The sequence below is a fragment of the Pipistrellus kuhlii genome, unplaced genomic scaffold (assembly GCF_014108245.1).
Source record: "Pipistrellus kuhlii isolate mPipKuh1 unplaced genomic scaffold, mPipKuh1.p scaffold_m20_p_7, whole genome shotgun sequence".
Lineage (NCBI taxonomy): Eukaryota > Metazoa > Chordata > Mammalia > Chiroptera > Vespertilionidae > Pipistrellus > Pipistrellus kuhlii.
This window is the reverse complement of record NW_023425573.1, coordinates 30690950-30710304: the sequence shown is the minus strand read 5'-3', so window position 1 is coordinate 30710304 and position 19355 is coordinate 30690950. Positions and strand designations below refer to the sequence as shown.

The 19355-nt window shown below is 43.9% G+C and overlaps 2 protein-coding genes across 6 annotated transcripts in view; one reads left to right on the top strand and one right to left on the bottom strand.

Annotated features, from left to right (window-relative positions):
• The window catches only part of SEPTIN2 (septin 2), a 33832-nt gene extending 32069 nt beyond the window's left edge, over nucleotides 1–1763 (bottom strand). Inside the window, exon 1 of the mRNA XM_036421073.2 lies at nucleotides 1633–1763. Within this exon, the coding sequence (XP_036276966.1) occupies nucleotides 1633–1737 (105 nt within the window). The 5' untranslated portion in view covers nucleotides 1738–1763. The remainder of the gene's footprint in view (nucleotides 1–1632) is intronic.
• A 114-nt stretch (nucleotides 1764–1877) lies between these two features.
• The window catches only part of LOC118709151 (high density lipoprotein binding protein), a 69034-nt gene continuing 51556 nt past the window's right edge, over nucleotides 1878–19355 (top strand). Inside the window, exon 1 of one of the 5 annotated variants that reach the window (XM_036421061.2) lies at nucleotides 1878–2011. The gene's annotated coding sequence lies outside the window, so the exon portion shown is untranslated. The other 4 variants (XM_036421062.2, XM_045575590.1, XM_045575588.1 and 1 more) reach the window with 4 other exon arrangements.

Sequence of the window (19355 nt, the reverse complement as noted above, 5' to 3'; positions counted from 1 at the left end):
TATCTTGGGCAGCAATCCACATCCAAATGTATTTTATGTAGTGACATGTATGACAATTAGCAAAAAGTGGGATAAATGTGGACTATATACATGGATTCAACCCAATTTTGCTGCCAATTGGGTTTTGGTGTCCTCTCTCTGGAAAAAGAACAAAACTTCCTTTTTTTTTTTTTAAGCAGTTTCTCTTTGGTGTTGGATATAAAAAGGGACGTGAATCATATTTATGAAAGATAGGGCTTCCACTCATTCCCTGCTCATTTCCCTCGGTCACCCTGCTAATCTGACCTAATGGAAAAGCCCTTGTTGTTTACCCTGGGCTGCTGTGCAGTGAGAGAGATCAAGATGGACAGTGGGAAGAAATATCAGGATATCCTTTCTAGCTGAGATCACTGCCAAGATTGGACAAAGCAGCACAGTGAGTTAGGAAGTTGGGTGGTGCAAAGAAAGCCTGTGTAGGAACTACCAAAAACGGACATCGTGAACTTCCAACTTCAAACACCAGGAAGCAGCTTTCATGACCCCTTATCTATTTCTCCTCATGACAGTTAAGTCTGTTTTGGAACATACTTATTTTGAGGTATTATAACAGTAAGTTGTTCAATAAATATTTGGGAACTTACTATGTGAGGGTCACTGTGCTAGGCAATGGGTAAGGTGAGTAAGTTCACACGGGATCCCCTGCCCCTCACAGGACAACTATCATACAGTATGACAAAGGCTAACATCAGGCCAACATCTATGCCAGCTGTAGGAAATCTAATCTGGACCAAGTCCTGAATAGCAGAGCTGGGACTAGGCAAGCAAAAGGCAGAAAAGATGGGGAAGTAGCTGGGCTCTAGACAAAAGAAAGGGTTTGGGCCGAAGCCAAAAAGAAAGACCACAGCAGTTTGAGTTCAGTGTGGTTGGGTCACGTGTCTATGGGGGAGGGCAGACAAGGGTGGTACTGGTAAAAAAAAAAATTAGGCGGAAAAGTAAATGGTGGCCAGGTCTTGTGGGTCCTGTGGACCACGTGAGAGTTGGGGCTTAACAGAAAGCAAGGGTGGCCGCAGATCGGCCTCCAAGCCTCAGGCCTTAAGAAGAATGGTGGGGCCTCTCCCCTGCAGCCAGATAGCCAAGGAGACAAGGACTTCTGGAGGCTTCCCTTCTGCCAGGGGCTAGCGGGAGAAAAGGGCCCAAGTCAAGGCGACAAAAGGATGGCCGCACGACAAAAGCATTCTCCCTCCCGGACCACGACCACCAACTGCGCGTTGGGCACCCCAGGCCAACTGCTGAAATAGTTGCACAGAATTATCACACAGAGCGAGCCTGGGGTCACTTGGGTTCTCCCGGGACACACCCTGTCGTTACCGCCAGAGACAGGGTTCCCGGGGGGCGGGGCCCAGGGAGGGCCCGGAAGGCTGGGGAGGGGAGAGGAGGCCCGGGAAAGGACGGGGGAGGATAGAGAACCTGGGAGGGCGGGGAGGACCAAGGACCGCAGGCTGACAGCCCCTCCCCCACACTGCGCGGGCACCACGGCCAGTGCGCCCCCCGGGACGGCTAACCGACATCCAGAGCGGGCCCCCTACCCCTTCCGTGCCGGCCCACAACTCGCACCCCGGCAGCAGCGGCGGGGACCCACGGCGAGACACTCACCGCGGAGGAGCCGAAGAAGAACCGACCGACCGCGCCGCGTCCCCACCCAGCGCCTGCCTTCCGCTCTCGCCCCGCCCCGCCCCGCGGGCAGGCGGAGTGCGTCATCACGTTGCCCCGCCCCTTTGCCAACGCATTCCTTTCCTCTGTGCGACCTGTCCAACCTCCCCTCCCCCATGCGCCGGTTTCTGAATGCGCAGGCGCAGGCTCGTCCGCGTTTTCCGCCTCTGCGCAGGCGCCTTGCCCCTCCCACGGCGGTTGGCCATATAGACGCTGGGGGTGGGGGGGGAGGTCAAGCGTAGCCTCTTCTCCTTTACCAAGATGGCGGCTTGTCCCTGTTTCGCCACAGTTCCCAGCTTGTGAGCCTGATCTCCTTACGCTGGTAAGACTGGAACAGGTAATGTGATTCTTCGCCTGTGAGTAACTAGAGTAGGGGGAAGGAAGTCTCTTTAGAAGGAGCTAAGTGACTGCTGGGGAGAACAGAGGCGTTCGGGGAAGGGCAGGTGGCGGTAAGAGTGCGGAGCGACTGCAGGGACGGGCGCCTTCGCCTCTGGCCCTCTCCTCCAGGAAGATGGCGGCAGCACCGAGTTGGATGCGCTGGAGCGGGGCCGGAGTGGGGATGGCTAGCGGACGAGCGGGCCGCTCCAGCACTGGGCCACCGTCGTCTCGATGGTCGGGGGGCCTCGCCACGATTGGCTGCCGCACGTCACGTGGGCCGGCGGGTCTGTGCGCAGACCTTAGAGTAGGCACTGGTCTCGGGGGACGTGGCCTTCGAGCGCCTGGGCTGGGTCTGGGGCTTGTGCCCCACGGGGAGGGCGGGGCCGCGGGCTTCCCTCCCCCTTTCTCCTTGGGGTCCGGGTCGCGAGGTGAGACCTGGGGGGCACTCCCCAACCCGCTGGGACCGCGTGGCTCGTGGACTCGGGGCGGGAGGGCCGCATGCCGGGGCGGGTCGGGAGAAGCGCTACCCTCTGCCCTCGCCGGGGTGTCCTTCCTCCCTCCCGGTGGCCTGTAGGCCCAGCAGCCGTCCCATACTCTTGAAGGTTGTGCGCGGATGCATTCCCACAGGAAGCCTTTGTAGATTGCTCCTGATTGAGAATAAACACATTCTTGAGTCTCTGACGTGCGACAGCTTTGTGTTGGGAACCTGAAGCTGTATCTGATACTAGTGGGTACGGAGGGCAGTTTTTGGAAAGTGGTTATGTTAGGTACTCAGGGCCAGCTGCCAAATATCCTCTCCCACCCGGCTTGGAAAATGGAAGGGTCAGACTTTGCATGGAGTTTGGATACCACGTAAACCCAAAGAAAATACATATATGCTATTTATTAAGCAACGCTTCTGATCAGATGAAGCATCTTCAGAAACAGATGACTGGCCCTTCAGTTTTGGGTTTTATTATGGGCCCTTCGTTTCATGGCTATCTTCAGCCCTCAGACAAGGATTTTACCAGTGTTTGGTGTCTGCTTAAGGATCCTTTATTGATTGGCAAGTAGTGGGGTGTTATAGTCTGGATTTTGTCTGAGGCAGTTGATTGATAATCACATATGGAAGCAAACCTGGAATGTGGAACATGGGAGGAAACCTAGTGCTCCAGTTTTTTTTTAAAACTGGTCAAATACCCCCAAGCTAAACTCATTAAGTACGTTTAATTTTAGGATGCTTGGAAGCAGTGTTTAAAGTATTTGGGAAGGTGTTTCAAAGCTTTGAGGAACAGCATTTGAAAGCCAGTTAATTTATAATGAAGATTGGACTTCCCTGCCATTAATTCAGTTATGTTCCATCCATTTTCTGTAATCAGGTTAACATCACCTGGGTACATGAGCAGTGAGCGAAAGGAGAGCACTCCTAGGATCATTGGGCCATATTCCGAAGCACCTCCAGGCCCTATCCAGGGGGCCAGGCTGACATTTCAGCTGCTTGATGGGAGAATTTCTTGAATCATTAAGTACTAGTGGCCCAGTGCAAATCCGTGCACTGGTGGGGTCCCTTGGCCTAACATGCGACCTCTCGAATTCTGGGAACCCTCAGAGGATGTCGGACTACCGGTTTCTGCCTATCCCCCCAGGCCAGGCCAGGCCAGGCCAAGGGATCCCACCACACCAGGGCCTCTAGTATGCATATAAGATCTTTGGTTCATCTCCTCCTGCCCTCCCCCGGGTGGTCAGTGCACTTCATAACTACGGTTAGGCTTTTATACACACACATACACAGACACACATACACACACACACACACGTGAATATATATATTTTTCCTTTGGTTTTGCTGTTTGGGGCTTCTTATTGTCTGACTTCAGCCTCATTACTTCAACAGTTCAAGAAACATTTATTGGGAACTGCTGTGTGCCAGACACTGTTAAGGAGTCTGTGGATGCAAAGGTAAAGAGGAAAGAGGGTGTAAACTTTTTTTCACTAAAGCAGTTTATGGTCTAGTATAGAGGATTTATTGGTAAAAGCGTAATTAGATTACAGTGCTGTAAGTACAGTAATGGAGATAGGTCCAACATTCGGGTAGAGGAAGGAGGCAGATGAGAAAACAACCTGTTGGGAAGTCTTCAGAAAGAGTGTAGTTATTGAAATGGGGTTTAGAGAATGAATAAGAGGTTTTCTGTGTGGAGTTGGCAGGATGGGGTATTGTAGGCAGAAAGACTAGCTAATGCAAAGTGGATGTGTGACAGCTATAGCTGGGCATATATGGGCAAGAGCTTGAGAACTTGGTATACTGCCAACCTCTGAAAGGGTGGAGGGCTTGCTTAGATCTTATTGTGTAGGACTTCATGCCCTTTAGTTAGTCCTATCTAAGACACTATTAATATGTGGGACAGGGTTTCAGGTGATCACACTGTCTGCCAGGATGACTTGTGACCTTCAGTCACAAATGGATCAGGTAGATTCTCCATTAATGCTTCCCAACTGAAACATTAATTTACCAAAGGGCTTGAGCAGAAAAAACACGCTTTTTGAACTACCAAGTGGTGTTTATACTGATATCACTCCAGTACACATTCCTCCCACAGGGCTAGTGACATGCAAAGAAAGGCATTTTCCTTTTCTATTAAGAAATAACCAAGCTCCTGGAAGAGTCAGCACACAGCTGAGTTCTCAATTGCTGAGTTATGGCTGCAAAAAGTCCAAAATTTATGTTATAAAAGTTTTGACTCAGTAGAAAAGCAGCCAGAGAACATTTCATTCCCTTAGAAGCACCACACATTCAATATTGAAAACAAAGAAAAGAAACTCTTACATGTGTATGACACTTTAAAAATTGGTTATAGGAGTTGTTTTGGGCTAAGCAAGATTTTCTTTCTTAAAGACATTTTGTAAATGACATTCCTAGTAGGTTGTTATTTTCCGAGCACGCTTAAGTTCCTCGAATACCGGTAAATACAAGCCAGACATGTTGTTCCAGGCATGTCTGGGCATCCTGTGGAGTTAGTCATATTGATGCTTGCTGTTAATTTGGTAAAGTACATTGACTGCATACTCACCCTTAATACTTGTTATTTGGATTCATATGAATTTTAAAACAAAAATTTTATTTCAAACCAAGGATGTATCTTCGTGTTTATAAGAGGTCAAATAAATATAGAAAGGCTTGTAAGGAAAAACTGACTAGCGTTCCCCAGGGCATGTTTCTTCTGCAGAGCACCCACACTTGCTCTTGGGTCATTCCTTTGATCTTTACAGCATATGTGCTGACTTGCTTATTTATGGCTCTTCCTCCATTTCATACATTCTCTTCAGTTGACTGGAATAGATGTGAAGTTTCTGGTTTCTTTTACCTTTTCCTGCTGCTGTGCAAACAAATACATGGCAATCAGACAGGCATATCTTTAATTTGGACAGTTCAGAATTTAGTGTTTATGTTATGACTGCATATTCTCATAGCTAGGCCAGACAGTGTGATAGGTCACTTTATCTTTCCTAAATAAATTTTTGTTTTCCATAAAGTTTTTATAAGTCTTGTTTTTTTCGCTTAATTTTCTGTGTATATGTCACTAAAACTCAATGCCAAACTCACCTTTTTATCTTATAAAATTGTGTTTTTTATTAACCTCATAGTGTATAAATTTGTCCTAGACCTCCATCCCTATCATCCAGTGTTATTGCTGAAGCCTTTATGTATGACTGTTGTTGTGTGTGTGTTTTTTTGTGTGTGTTTTTTGTGTTTTTTTGTTTTGTTTTATTTTGTTTTCAGTTTAAAGGATTTCTTTCACTATGAAATTCAAAGAACAAGTGTGATGATGTCCCTTGGAACACTTTGGACCCTTTTATTTGGAAACTCCTGTCTGTCAATGCTGGGCATTTTTCCTGATTTATTATTTGATTTCTTCCCATTCACTTTCTCTTTCTATGTTTCTGTCTTTTAATTAATTTTTCTTTTGCAGAGCAAGGAAGGGAGACGGAGAGAGAAAAACTTTGATTGTCTGTCTCCTGTACTCCCTCAACTAGGGATTGAGCCCACAATCTGGGATGTTCCCCTGCCCGCACATTTTTCAGAGAGCCCCAGAGCCTGTGCCTAGAAGTACCTGGCAGAGCCATTAAAACATCCTGTCAGCTTCTTTGGGTCTCTTTGGATTATCCAGAAAAAAAACCTTTCCCCTCTTGCTTGGCTGCCCATATTCAGGGGGCCAAGAGAGGGAGAAAGCTACAAACTCAGCAGTAGCTATGGAAGAACTTACTCCCTCTGCCTCCATAAAGGCTTCCTACCCTCTATTGTAGCAGGTTTCCCTAGGTGAAAGATTCTTTTTCCCTTTCCTGAGAAAAACCTCCATAGCCTTTGACTAGGGCATGAAAGGCAAAACATATTTCTTTTGATAATATATATATATTTTTAATCATTTTTGCCTGGGTGCCTTTTAGCAATGTTCTTTTGAGCTTACAACTTGAGTTTCACTGAAATTTATAGTTCTTTCTTTGCTTTTCTCCTTAGTTGCATAGCCATGGATTTTGCTTCATCTAATGTGTGCTGAAAAACCCTGGCAGAAAAGTGGACAGAGCTTGTGAATAGGTTCGTCTTCTCGGTTAAGAAAATCAGATGGCCAGTAAGCAAAGCAAGATTTTACTTTCACTGACGATCAAAGAATTGACATTAAAATATTTCCCTATAGATTGGAAAAATATACATGACTGTGTTATCAAGGGTGAGGTGTCAGGTTAATGCAGATATTGTGGAATGTGAATAGTGTAGCTTGTAGGGTCTTCATCTGCTTTGACAGTGCCCATCCATGTTCCCTTCATGATCATGTATTTCTAAAACTTTGTCCTGTGGAGGTATAGGCTCTGGTGGGCAGAGGGTATTCTCTTAAGCATTTGTAATCACTAAGAAGGGTGAGGGGGTGGGAAGCAGCATCAGCAGGGGATTTGTGTTTATCCTATTCATGCAATTGCTAATGGGTCAATTTGTATGTAAAACTTGGAAAGACAGCATGATGCATTAAAAAAAAAAAAAAAGCTTTTATTGACTTTAGAGAGAGAGGAAGGGGGAGAGAGAGAAACATAGATCAGTTGCCTCTCTTTCGCACCCTGACTGGGTATTGAACCTGAAACCTAGGTATGTGCCCTGATTGGGAATCCAAATGAGTAAACAGGACAACTCTCAACCAACCGAGCCACACCAGCCAGGGCATGATGCATTTTTTAAAAAATGGAACTAAGTGCAGCAAATGGTGAAACAGTGCATTAATGTGATCCTGTTTTGATTTAAACCATGTATTAATATATCCAAGAAAAATCTTAAAGTCATAATTTTGGAGATAGTTTTTTGGGAAGAATCATGAAGGATTGCCTTTTTTTGTTTTGTTATTCCTCACCTTAGGACCTACTTACTTTTCATCAGCCCTGAGACTTTGGGTGTTTCCTAGTCTGTAGAACTTTAGCTCCTTCCTTTTAAAGTTAAGGAGCTGAGCTCTAGCCAGACTGAAGGGTTGCGGGTTCTATTCTGGTCAGGGGCATGTACCTTGGTTGCGGACTCAATCCCCAGCCCTAGTCAGTGCAGTAGGTGCTGGAGGCAACCAATCGATGTGTTTATTTCGCATGAATGTTTCTCTCTGTCGCTCCCCCTCCCTCCCACCCTCTCTAAAAATCGATGGAAGAATATCCTCTGATGAGAATTAACATAAAAGTAAAGATAAGAAGCTGAATCTCTGTGGTCTCACCCCCTACCTTTGATAGCTCTGAACCCTTGGTCAACGCAGTTTATCAGTAACTTAGTTTGGAAGAAAGATACTTGGAGCAGATAGTCACTCATACAGCATCCCACTTTGTGATCTGTTTCAAGGGTGCACAAGTGATACAAAAAGCTTTGCCTATTAAAGCTTTTATTCTTTGCTTTTCTTTCTACACATCAAGCATCATGCCCTTTATTTCCAGCAATGGTTTAGTCAGACAATTTTGTCCCCAGGGAACATATGGCAATGTCTGGGGACCTTTGGGTTGTCATGGCTCAGATGTGCTACTGGCATTCACTGGGCAGAGGACAGCCCCACAGCGAAGAATTATCTCATGCAAAAGGTCAGGGGCACTGAGGCTGAGCAGCCCTGCTTTCCAGGGTCAGTCCTTGAAAGGGCTGTAGGATGTGGCTCCATTTTTTCAGACTGGCAGGTGAAGCTGGCAGGAGTGGCTGAGTTGGGGCTGTGTCACATGCACTGTTAGAGTCCTCAGCATCATAGATAGCAAAGAATAAAAGCTTTAATAGGCAAAGCTTTTTGTATCACTTGTGCACCCTTGAAACAGATCACAAAGTGGGATGCTGTATGAGTGACTATCTGCTCCAAATATCTTTCTTCCAAACTAAGTTACTGATAAACTGCGTTGACCAAGGGTTCAGAGCTATCAAAGGTAGGGGGTGAGACCACAGAGATTCAGACAAGGGTTATAGAAAATCCTTACTGAACTTTTTGTCTTGTGTCCTTTAGAATTTTAAACATTTCTCATTTATTCAGTCTTCAAGCAGGTATTTTTCACCAAGTACATATTTATTAGTGGGTCCAGGAAAGGAAGTGAACAAATCAAAGTCCAGACTAATGTATTCAGGGCCAATTTCCATGGTAACCTGTAGGTGACTGCTATCAGTCCATGTATGGCCACCTTCAGGGTTTGGCTTTCTACTCTAGGCTTTTGCTGGACTAAGGTGTCCATCATCCTGTAGCAGCAGCCCAGACAGGACAGAGGGTTAGGTGTCTACAAGAATGCTCCACTGGACTGGGAGTCAGGAGACCTTATTTCAGTTTGGACCTAGTTGTATATCTCTGGCTGCCTGAGCCAGGTCTCTCGGTCTTTCCTTCCCCCGCCCCTTTCCCTCAGTTGGATCACAGGCTAAGTCATCTATGTATCTTCACTTGTTCTGGGCCCCCTTGTCGTAGCAGGTGACCTGGTCATGGCAGGTGCCTGTGCTTGTTTTGAGGGGGTGAACTGAAAGGACTGTTTGATAAAAAGGGAATATTCTGAATACATGTTTTCTGACCTAAGGTGAATTATGAGCTATTGCCTTCTAGGCTCTGAGGGAGAGGCTGGATGTAGAAACAAGCCTATCCAAAGGACAGGCCCCAAAGCGTTGCTTTTGTGTGTTTCAATTGGGTGCCTTAGTATATATTGTTACTCTCTAGCAGAAACTGATGTGCCCTTCTGGGAAGTTTTGTGCTGTGACCCTGGTGTTGGTGCCTCGCGTGAGGAGCCTTGAGTTAGGCCCCTGAATCACCTGGCCTGGGCAGCTGCAGTTAATGAATGTGAGTGGGAGGGAGGGCACTGGAAGTTGAAATCTCTGACTCTGCCCAGGTCAGGCACAGGAGGGCCTGGTGGCTAAGCTCTCCCCTACTCCCTGGCTCTAAGTCATCCTGCAGAACTCCGGGGGTGGGTTCCCCAGAGAGGAAAAGCAGTATTCTTGCCGGTGCCTTGATAGCAACTACCTGCATGGCAACCGTTTCTCACCTGTCAGGAGAGTTATATCTGGAGGCTCTAGAGAGAGCTGTTTCCCTCAAGAGGTTGCCATAACAGATAGCCTTAGGGAGCATGGCCAAGCTAGAGAAACTGCCCTTATCCCAAGAGGGAAAGAGGAAACCAAAAAAAAGTATAGAGTTAAAAGAAATAATTTTTGAAAGAGGGCATTTTTTGACATTGGGGTTACAGTGAGTGATGTGATTCTGCCCTCAGGGCTTTCTCCTCAATATAAAATGTATGGTGTCTGATTCTATGTTCTGTAGGGCTGAAAACTTGTTGCCCTTTCTAAAACTCTTTTTCTTTAGAAATTAGAAATTAGAAATGAAAGAGGAAAGGATGGCCTTACACAATCTTTTTTGTCTTTCTGCTGTATTGTCCTGATAGTTGGGAGCATGTTCCTGGATGTTGTCTCTCATTTGGTGTTCTTTATGCTGGAGATGGTGCCTTGGCTCCTGGACCTGTTAGGTGATGACTAGACCAAACTCCCACCATTGCTGGTTGGGGGGAACAAAATCAAATATGTTGTATTATCCTGACAGGTTTTACTTTGTAATTAATGTGTGTTGCTCTTCGTTTCACTCTTATACATTATGTTTCTAATTTTATTAATACTTAACTAATTTATAAATATCTTCCAAATGGAATTATTGGATTGTATTAATGTTTAAACTTTGGTAAATTGAAGATGAGTTAGGTGGTCCTATAGCACTGGTTTAAATCAGTGTGTATGAGATTAATTGGGAGAATACATTTGTTTTCTTTGGAGACTACATTTGCCTGTGCTTGGAGTTGACTGCAGGCCCCTGAGACCAGAGTTCTGTTGCCTTTGTGTCTGCTCGGTGATGAGCTCTGCCGCCTGGCTGCCTGTACACAGGGGCCCTTTGGCTCCCAGGCGTGGCCCTGTGGTCTCTGAAACGTCCAGACAAGAGCCAGCTGTAGTCAGGGCAACCTGTCCAACTTTGTGCTCTGAGGATCCCTTCTTAGTTTACTAGTATACAGGTGCTGGAAATGACTCCCATGTCCACTTGAGATTGGTAAGTACAGCCCTTGTCTGCAAGATTAGGCAAACAGAAAAAGATGGTGTTACTGGGGGAAAGTCAGCTTTTCTTTGAGCTGTGAAAGAGCGTTTGCCTTTGGAGCAGTGTGGCATGTCAGCCTCTCTTTGTCCTTGGTTGCTTGGGGCTTCTGGATAGATGCTTAACCACCGAAGATGCTGGGAGTTGGAGAGTGTGAGTGTGTGTGTGTGTGTGTGTGTGTGTGTGTGTGTGTGTGAAATCCAGCCTTTGATTTCTTCCAAGAGAGACACTTGGTTTCAGGCAGTGCTGGCAGTTTCAGGACTAATAAGTCTACAACTAGGAAATGGTTTGCAAAGGACTCAGTGCCAATTGTGGGTCTTCACATCCCTCAGATATCATTGCACTTGACTTGAAGTTGGTAAATAGGTTTTTGCTATCAGCAGGGGTATAGCTTTACTGAAGGCTACTTTCCTCTTAGCTGATTCAGAACTTACTTGGGAGATATTAGGGAGCTTCTTACAAAAATATTTTAATTCCAAAATGTACTTTTGCTCATCTTCTCATCTCCTCACAGAATATATATTCTGCAGTGGTTGGCATGTGGGTGGTGTTTTTTCTTCTCGTGGTGTTTTTTCTTCTCTTTTAAGCCATTGCTTGTTGACAGTGTGGTCACTCTCCTCACCCAGCCCATATGTCACTCCTCTGACCGTGGGCAGTGCTCCTTTGGTGTGACCTGGGTGGCTCCATGTGCTAATGTCTCCGAGTTTGCCTCTTGCTAGAGTGTTGTATAGTTCAGGTTTGGCTGGCTCAGGCAAGTAAGTGGCTTGTACTCGCCCCTCTGAACGTGGTGTCTGAACTGCTCATAAGACACTGAGAGGTCCTAGGGACGAGCTGGAGGGGGGTCCTAATGTGCACCTTGAAGTTGTTTGGAATGTGCTGCTGTGCATGTCTAGGCTGTGGATTGACAGCCACGGAACACTTATGGCTTAAAAATCTGCTTTCATGAACTTGAAACAAATGGTGTGTAACAGACTTTAGTATCATAATAGTATCCTCAAATGGAGGTAAAACTTTGTTGTGCTATATAAAATGTGGGTGAAAAGTGCATTTGTCTTAATAGTTGCTCTCATGATGAAGCATATCTAATTAAAATTGGATTTTGACTTAGAGTTTGAATGGTTAATGTCACTTGCCAACCCCTCTCCAAATAAAGGCATTTTTATTTGTACCATCCTCCATTAAAAATTTAAAAACTGTCTTTTACTTATAGAGGAGTTGTGAGTGTGGCACAAAACACTTTTTCTGAACCCCTGAGTAAGTTGGGGACATGAACCCTCATCACCCCTTGGTTAAATTGATGTGTTTCCCACAAACAAACACTGTCTGTCTTCACTATCCAGCTTAGGGAGTTAACATGGATGCCTTGCTGCATTCAGACCCATTTACATCCCACTAGAAGGACCCAGCTCAGAATTGGGCTAACATTATCTTGTCAGGTATCTTTAATCCCCTTTGCACTGGGGCATTTACTCCATCTTGCCTTGTTGTTCCTGTCCTCAATACCTGTATTGGTTATAGGCTTTTATGTTGCAGACTGTCCCTCTGTGGATTTGGTGTTTTCCTTTCCTTTTTAAAAAATCAAATTTATTAGGGTGACATTGGTTGATAAGATTATGTAGGTTTTAAATGTACAATACTATGACACATCATCTGTATGTTGCATCGTGCACCCAGGTGTTTCCTTTTGATTGGATTCAGGTTTTGCTTCTTTGGCTGGACTAGTACAGGAGGGAAGCTTGAGTTCTTTGCTTTTGTTTGATGGCACACAATTTTAGTTTGTCCCACTATGTTTGCTTTGATCCCTTGATTTGCAAGGTGGCTTCTGCCAGGATTCTCTACTGCGAGGTCTTTGTAATTAATAAGTATACTGTGGGAAGGTACTTTTAAAACTAAATATCTGTTCCTATCAAACTTTTAGTTTATTCACTTATTTATGCCAGTACAGGCTAAAAGTTTTCTTTTTTATTGAGTTGGTTATTATCTTTTATTATCATTATTTATTTTTATTCTCATATTGTCCAGTTTTGTCCACTGGGAGCCTCATAAGCCCAGCTTGTGTCTTTCTGATATATTCCCGCGTTTATTTAGCTCTTAATGCTTTCTGGTACCATATAATATGCTGGGCTCTTCATGGACTTTCCTGTCCAGAGCTGGAATCTGCCTTCTCTTCAAGGAAACCCCATTCCTTTCTACAACAGTTGATACTCAGAGAGCAGGGTCTGGGCACCAGGTAGATGGTTGTTGGGATGTCAGTGCATGCAGGCCCTCAGTGGTCAGAGTTCCAGAGTGTGTGTTGTATACTTACATAAACATATATACACAAATTCTTGTGTTTTATAATCATGTCTATTTTAACATTTATCTATATATATAAAAGCCAAGCGACCGGAAGGACCGGTCACTATGATGCACACTGCAGTGGCCAACCAGCCCCCCAACCTCCCGCAGCCCCTCCCCCTGGCTTGCCTGGCCCCCAACCACCCAACCCCTATCGGGGGCGGGGCCGACCAGCCAACCTCCAGTAGACTCCCGGCTGTGCATTAATTTGTGCACCAGGCCTCTAGAGTGTGCGTGTGTGTGTGTGTGTGTGTGTGTGTGTGTGTGTGTGTGTGTAGTACAACAATATATATTCCTATAGCTGTGATTTCAATCAGTTCCACATGGTTTGTCCCAGTTTTGTCCTTTCTAAATCAGTAACTCACTTTTCCAACAGTGACAGTCCTAGATGCTAGTGTTCCTACTATATTTATTTGACTAGTTATTCTATGTGTTAGTCTCAGGCTGCAGTCCCGTCCCCTTTCTTGTATAGATGCCCTGAATCTTCTTCATCTCTGTAAGCCTTGATACCCAAGCTGTGTGGATAGCCTTTTCTGTGGAAGTCCATGTCCCAGTTGTCAAAAACCAAGTCCTATCCACTGTCTCCCTCTCCAGGCTATTACCTGAACCCTGTTTTATTGCTGTAAGCGTACACTTATCTTGTGATTTTGATGTGACCACTTACTCACTGATGCACAGTTGTGTTCTTCTCAGTTCTTGTAGACAGTGTAGCTGTGAGCCTGTAGACAGTGTAGCTGTGAGCCTTCTTGGGTGTACTAGACCATGCCTCTGCCATCTTCCGCAGGTACTTCAGGAGAGCAGCTTCTTCGCAATGTGATGGCTGAACTGGATTGTACACATATACATTTATCGTTACGTGTCTTTAAATGCCTTCTAATTTTACACTTCCTCAGTGGTCGAGGAGCATATTTTTCTTCACCATTTCACAAACTTCATCACTTTTGTTCATCTTTATTGATCTCAGAGTGAGGCTAAATGAGAATGAATGTATATTTGTGTGTTTATGTGCAGTGTGTGAAATGTGTGTTGATATGTCTTGGCCTATTCAGATGTTATTCAAATAGAGAAAAACAGAATTTGTATCCTAACTTCTCTACTAGATAGTCTTTGCTACATAAAATTCTTAAGCATTTGGGGTCAAGTGAGTCAATACCTTCCTTGATGGTGTCTGCAGTTCGTGTTATCATCAGGCTCTTGTACCCCTTGATTGCAGTTTTTCCTCCTCAGTCTTCTAGTTCCTCAAGGTGAAACTGTTCACCTCCACATCTCCAATCTAGCTGAAATTTATGTTGGACTATGGTATGAGCTAGGGATCACCCTTTATATATTTTTTAAAATGGATACCAAATATGTATGTATTAATAAAAAAAATTAATAAAAAAAGTAAAATGGATACCAAATTGGCCTAATTCTCTTTATTGCCTCGTCCATCCTTCCTGCTGACTGGAAATAGCACTTGTATCAAAAGATAAACTCATAGATGTACATGAGTTCTGTTGAAAACAACAGAAATCAATTCTCTCACGTTTCTGGGGGCTACAAATTAAAATCTGACAAGGTCACACACCCTTTGGGGCTCTTGGAGAGAAACTATTCTTTGCCTCTTCTAGCTTCTGGTGGCCACCCTCATTCCTTGGCTTGTAGCTGCATTACTTCAATTTTTGCCCCAGTCTTCTTAATAGCTTTCTCTTCTGCATTATGTTTCTTGGCTCTCTTAGTTTTATATACACACACACACACACACACACACACAAACAAACACACACACACAAAAGAGAGGAAGGGAGAGAGAGAGAGAGAGACATCAATCAGTTGAACCCAACCGGGGTATGTGCCCTGGTTGGGAATCGAACCCACCCTCTTGGTTTATGGGATGACACTTCAACCAACTGAGCCACCCAGCCAGGGCTCTTTGGCTCTCTCTCTCTCTCTCTCTCTTTTTTTTTTTTTTTTTTTGCCTATTGTTATTGTTTTTTTAAACATATTTTATTGATTTTTTTACAGAGAGGAAGAGAGAGGGATAGAGAGTTAGAAACAACGATGAGAATCATTGATCAGCTGCCTCTTGCACACCCCCTACTGAGGATGTGCCCTCAATCAAGGTACATGCCCTTAACTGGAATCAAACCTGGGACCTTTCAGTCCACAGGCTGATGCTCTATCCACTGAGCCAAACTGGTTTTGGCTCTTTGGCTCTCTTTAATAAGGATATTTGTGGGGCCTTGTAGGACCCATTCAGACAATTCAAGGCAATCTCCTTGAGATCTTTAATCAAATCTAGGACTTTTTTTCCCCCCTAAGTAGGATAACATTTACATTCCAAGTGATCAGGACTTGATATCTTTGGGTGGCAATTATTTAACCTTTCACCACAGAGATTTGACATCCCCTTGGGGGTGTAGCTGAACTTGGAGAGAACAGACATCTTTGTGATAAGTCTCCTGGGCTGCGATTTGGCATCTCCATGATTTGGGCCTTGAGTGTGTGTCTGTGTGTATGTTTTGCTGACTTAATGAACTTCAGTTATTCTAGTTTTTCATTATAGGTGAGGTGTCTCCTAGATAGATGATCATCTGCAAACAGTCTCTTTGCTTAATTGTGTATTCTAGGTAGCACGATTGATAAACTGACAACAGTAGACACCTTTGCCATTTTGTTACTTATTTAAATAGGATAATTTTAGCTTTAAATATATTTTACTTTGGGGCAGTATTTTAAATTTTATTTTATTTGTGGTTAATCCTCACTCTAGGGTATTTTTCCCATTGGTTTTTAGAGAGTGGAAAGAGAGAGAGGGGGAGGGTGGGAGAGAAGGAGGGGGAGAAAGAGAGAGGGAGAGGAAGAGAGAGAATATCAATGTGAGAGGGACAAATTGATTGGTTGCCTCCTGGGTATGCCTTGATGGGCCAGGATTGAATCTGCAACCCAGGTAGATGCCCTTGACCTGCAATTGAACCTGAGACCCTTTGATGTGCAGGGCCGATACTAAATCACTGAGCACACCAGCCAGACCTGGGCAATATTATTTTTATAGCTATTTCTGTCTATTCCTGATATTAAATTCCATAGGAAGCAAGGAATAGATGCTGAATTGCATCAGTCTTTTTGGCCATTTTTTAAATGGCCATTTATCAGTCATGCATATTTGTCCAATTATCCTTCTTTGAGCTATAAATGTGAGATGTATACACTTCCTAATATTAAACCTTACCTTTGCCAGGTAGCTTGATTGATTAGAGTGTTGTCCCAATATGCCAAGGTTGTGAGTTCAATCCCCAGATAGGACACATACTGACATACTGGAATTAACCAATGAATGCGTAAGTAAATCGAACAACAAATCAGTGTTTCTCTCCCTCTCCCTCCCTCCCTTACCCTTCTTTCTGTCAAAACGTAATAAAAAATTAAAAAAAAGAAATTAAATCCTTACTGAATCCCTAGAACAGTCCCTACTTAGTTATGAGGGCTTGTTTTCTAAATTTATTGTGGATTTATTTGGCTGGTGTTCTATTTAAAATTCTTCATGTTTATAAACTACATGGTAGTTGGTAATCTCTTTTCTTTGCAGATGTACTCATTGTTTTTGGGAGGGAAACAGTGCCATGATCTTCCTCTGGGAGCCACCCTTTTCCACCACCATGTGCAAGCCATATGTTTTTGATGAAATGGTCCAGCTGCATGGGTAGACCTTGTTTGGATGTGTCTGTCATATTTCATCCCTTGTTCCCTTGACTACAGTTATTGGTCCCTTAATGGCCTCAGAACCCAATTAATGCCAGTGAGATGTAAAAATAATTATGGGCCCTCTTGGGGCAAAGAAACTCTGACTTCCTTGGGATCTACCCAGAGAAATAATTACTGCCATTTGTCGCACAGTTCTTATTTCATTTCTAGGTGAGAATAATCATTGTAAGCTTGGACTTGGTGTGTTCTTTCCTTTTCTTTGTCAGACTGGAAAGAGCTAATTGCTTTTTAAAAAAATCAATTTGAGAGAGAGAAAGAGAAACATGGATCAGTTGCCTCCTGAATCCACCCTGTTTGGGGATCGAACCTGCAACCTGGGTATGTGCCCTGACTGGGAACCAAACCCACCATCTGATGCCTGGGAGGACACTCCAACCAACTGAGCCTTAAGGGCCAGGAAAGAACTAATTGGTTTTTAATTGAGTTTTTCCAGAGAAACTGATTTCTGGTTTTGATTGACCAACCCAGCTGTTTTTTGTTTGTTTCAGTTTTGTATTTTACCAGTTCTTTTATTTACTTCTTATATTTCCCCCCTCTATATTGACTTAAATGCTTAGTGCATTTATCTTAATTCTTCCTTATAATGAAATTTACAAGTTTAATTCATCCTCTAAGTGTGGTTTTGGCAGCATCCTGTAGATGTTGAAAGTAGTACTCTTTGATATTAAGGACCCTATACTTAATTTGGTAACATTCATGGGCTTTAGGACGAAGGAACTGTGGGGACCACGAGTTAGCCCACAATTGGCAGTTGCAAAGTAGAGATTTTTCTAATTCTATTTCTACATTTATTAATTGGCATTCTCACACAGGCACACTTTGATTTATTGTGCTTCTCTTTATTGCGTGTCACAGATGTTGGTTTTTGTTTTTGTTTTTGTTTTTTTTTACAAATTGAAGGCATGATTCTATCACCAAAAAGATTACATCTCATTTTATTGCAATACTTAACTTTGTTGCGGTGGTCTGGACCTGAACCTGCGGTATCTGAGGTCAAACTGTGTAAAGAAGACTTCTCTTTCCCTAACTGGTTTGGCTCAGTGGATAGAGTGTCAGCCTACGGACTGAAGGGTCTCAGGTTCCATTCCGGCGATTGTGGGCACATCCCCAGTAGGAAGTGTGCAGGAGGCAGCTGATCGATGTTTCTCTCATCGATTTTTCTAAATCTCTATCCCTCTCCCTCTCTCTTCCTCTCTGTAAAAAATCAATAAAATATATTTTTTTAAATAAGAAAGACTTCCCTTATCATTAATTCTGGTTACCCTGTAATACAGTTCCTACTGGAGAGGAAGGAAAAATGAAGATTTCATTCCTTAATGTTTAGAATGTATTGGGACTAGCAACTTGCAAAGTGACAATGACTTTGCGCCCCCCCCCCCCCCCCCGTATTATAAGCTTGTTTATATAATTGTGTTTCGACCCACTAAAGTCATATTCTGATGCTTTTATTATTCCCCAAGTTGGCTTCTCTTCTTTGGATGTACCCCCATTAGTCTTTGACTGCTTCTTTGCTTTCTGCCACAGCAAGATGTCATGTCTTGTCCATATTCTGCCCCAGACCTAGCTGTTTTCTAAGGCGCCCTGGTTTCATTTAGCGGGGAGTGGTATTTGAATGTCATAGTGGATATTAACTTGATTACCTAGTCACCTTATCTTACAACATATAATATTTTTAGAATAAAATACTGATATTAGGATATATATCTCCACTTGGAATATACTGTCAAATTATTGTGTTTTAAAGTTACATTTTCTCTGAAGGCTATACCACCGATGTGATGTAAGATACATTTCCATTTTTTTAGTAAACTCTTTATTGAAGTGCAGTGAACGTATAGAGAACTGTGCAGAACTAATAGTATGTGTCTCAGTGTCTTCCCACTGACTGAACTCACCCTGTGATCAGCCTCAAGATAGGGAGCGGGGCATTTTTAGTTTTGGAGATTGTTTTCTAATTTATGTGATTCTCAAAGCAAAGCTGTAAAAATCATGGTATATTCAGAAACATTAGGCTTCCATCCCTATTCCCTTCCTTTCTTCCCTTCTCCCGTTGTTTCTTTTGCAACTATAAACAGACATATAAATGTGTGTTTCTGATTCACTTTGCATGACATGCCTGACCTTCTCCCTTGGTTGTTATCCATGTGCCCTAGGGACCACTTATGGTCCTTTGTGCAGCTTTCCCACTCCCTTATGCTACATGTTGTTTCATTGTGTGGATGTAGCATGATAGTCATTCAGTCACCTCCATGTGGAAGTTATCTCCAGACTTTGCTAGTATTTTATTCTCATTGTTTCTGTGGTTGCCTTCTACAGTCCCTTCTTCACAGAGCAGCCAGAGTTCATCCCAAGTGGCTCTTCATGTTGCTTTGGAGCTGGCCTCAGCGGCTTTCACTAGTTCTCGGTACTGTCCTTCTCCTGTCCTTGGCCCCCTGTGGAGCCACAGACAGGTCATCTTTCTCATAGGTCCCTCTTTATTTGGGGCTTGTTTTCTAATAGTGGGGCTGAGCATCTTTGTCCATGCTCCTAGATGCTCATATAGCATGGTGGCCTGTTTGAGGCCAGGGTTGCTGTTGTCTACCTTAGGTGGAAAAGAAAAAGTATGTGCTGTGCACACTGTACTTATGGTAGGGC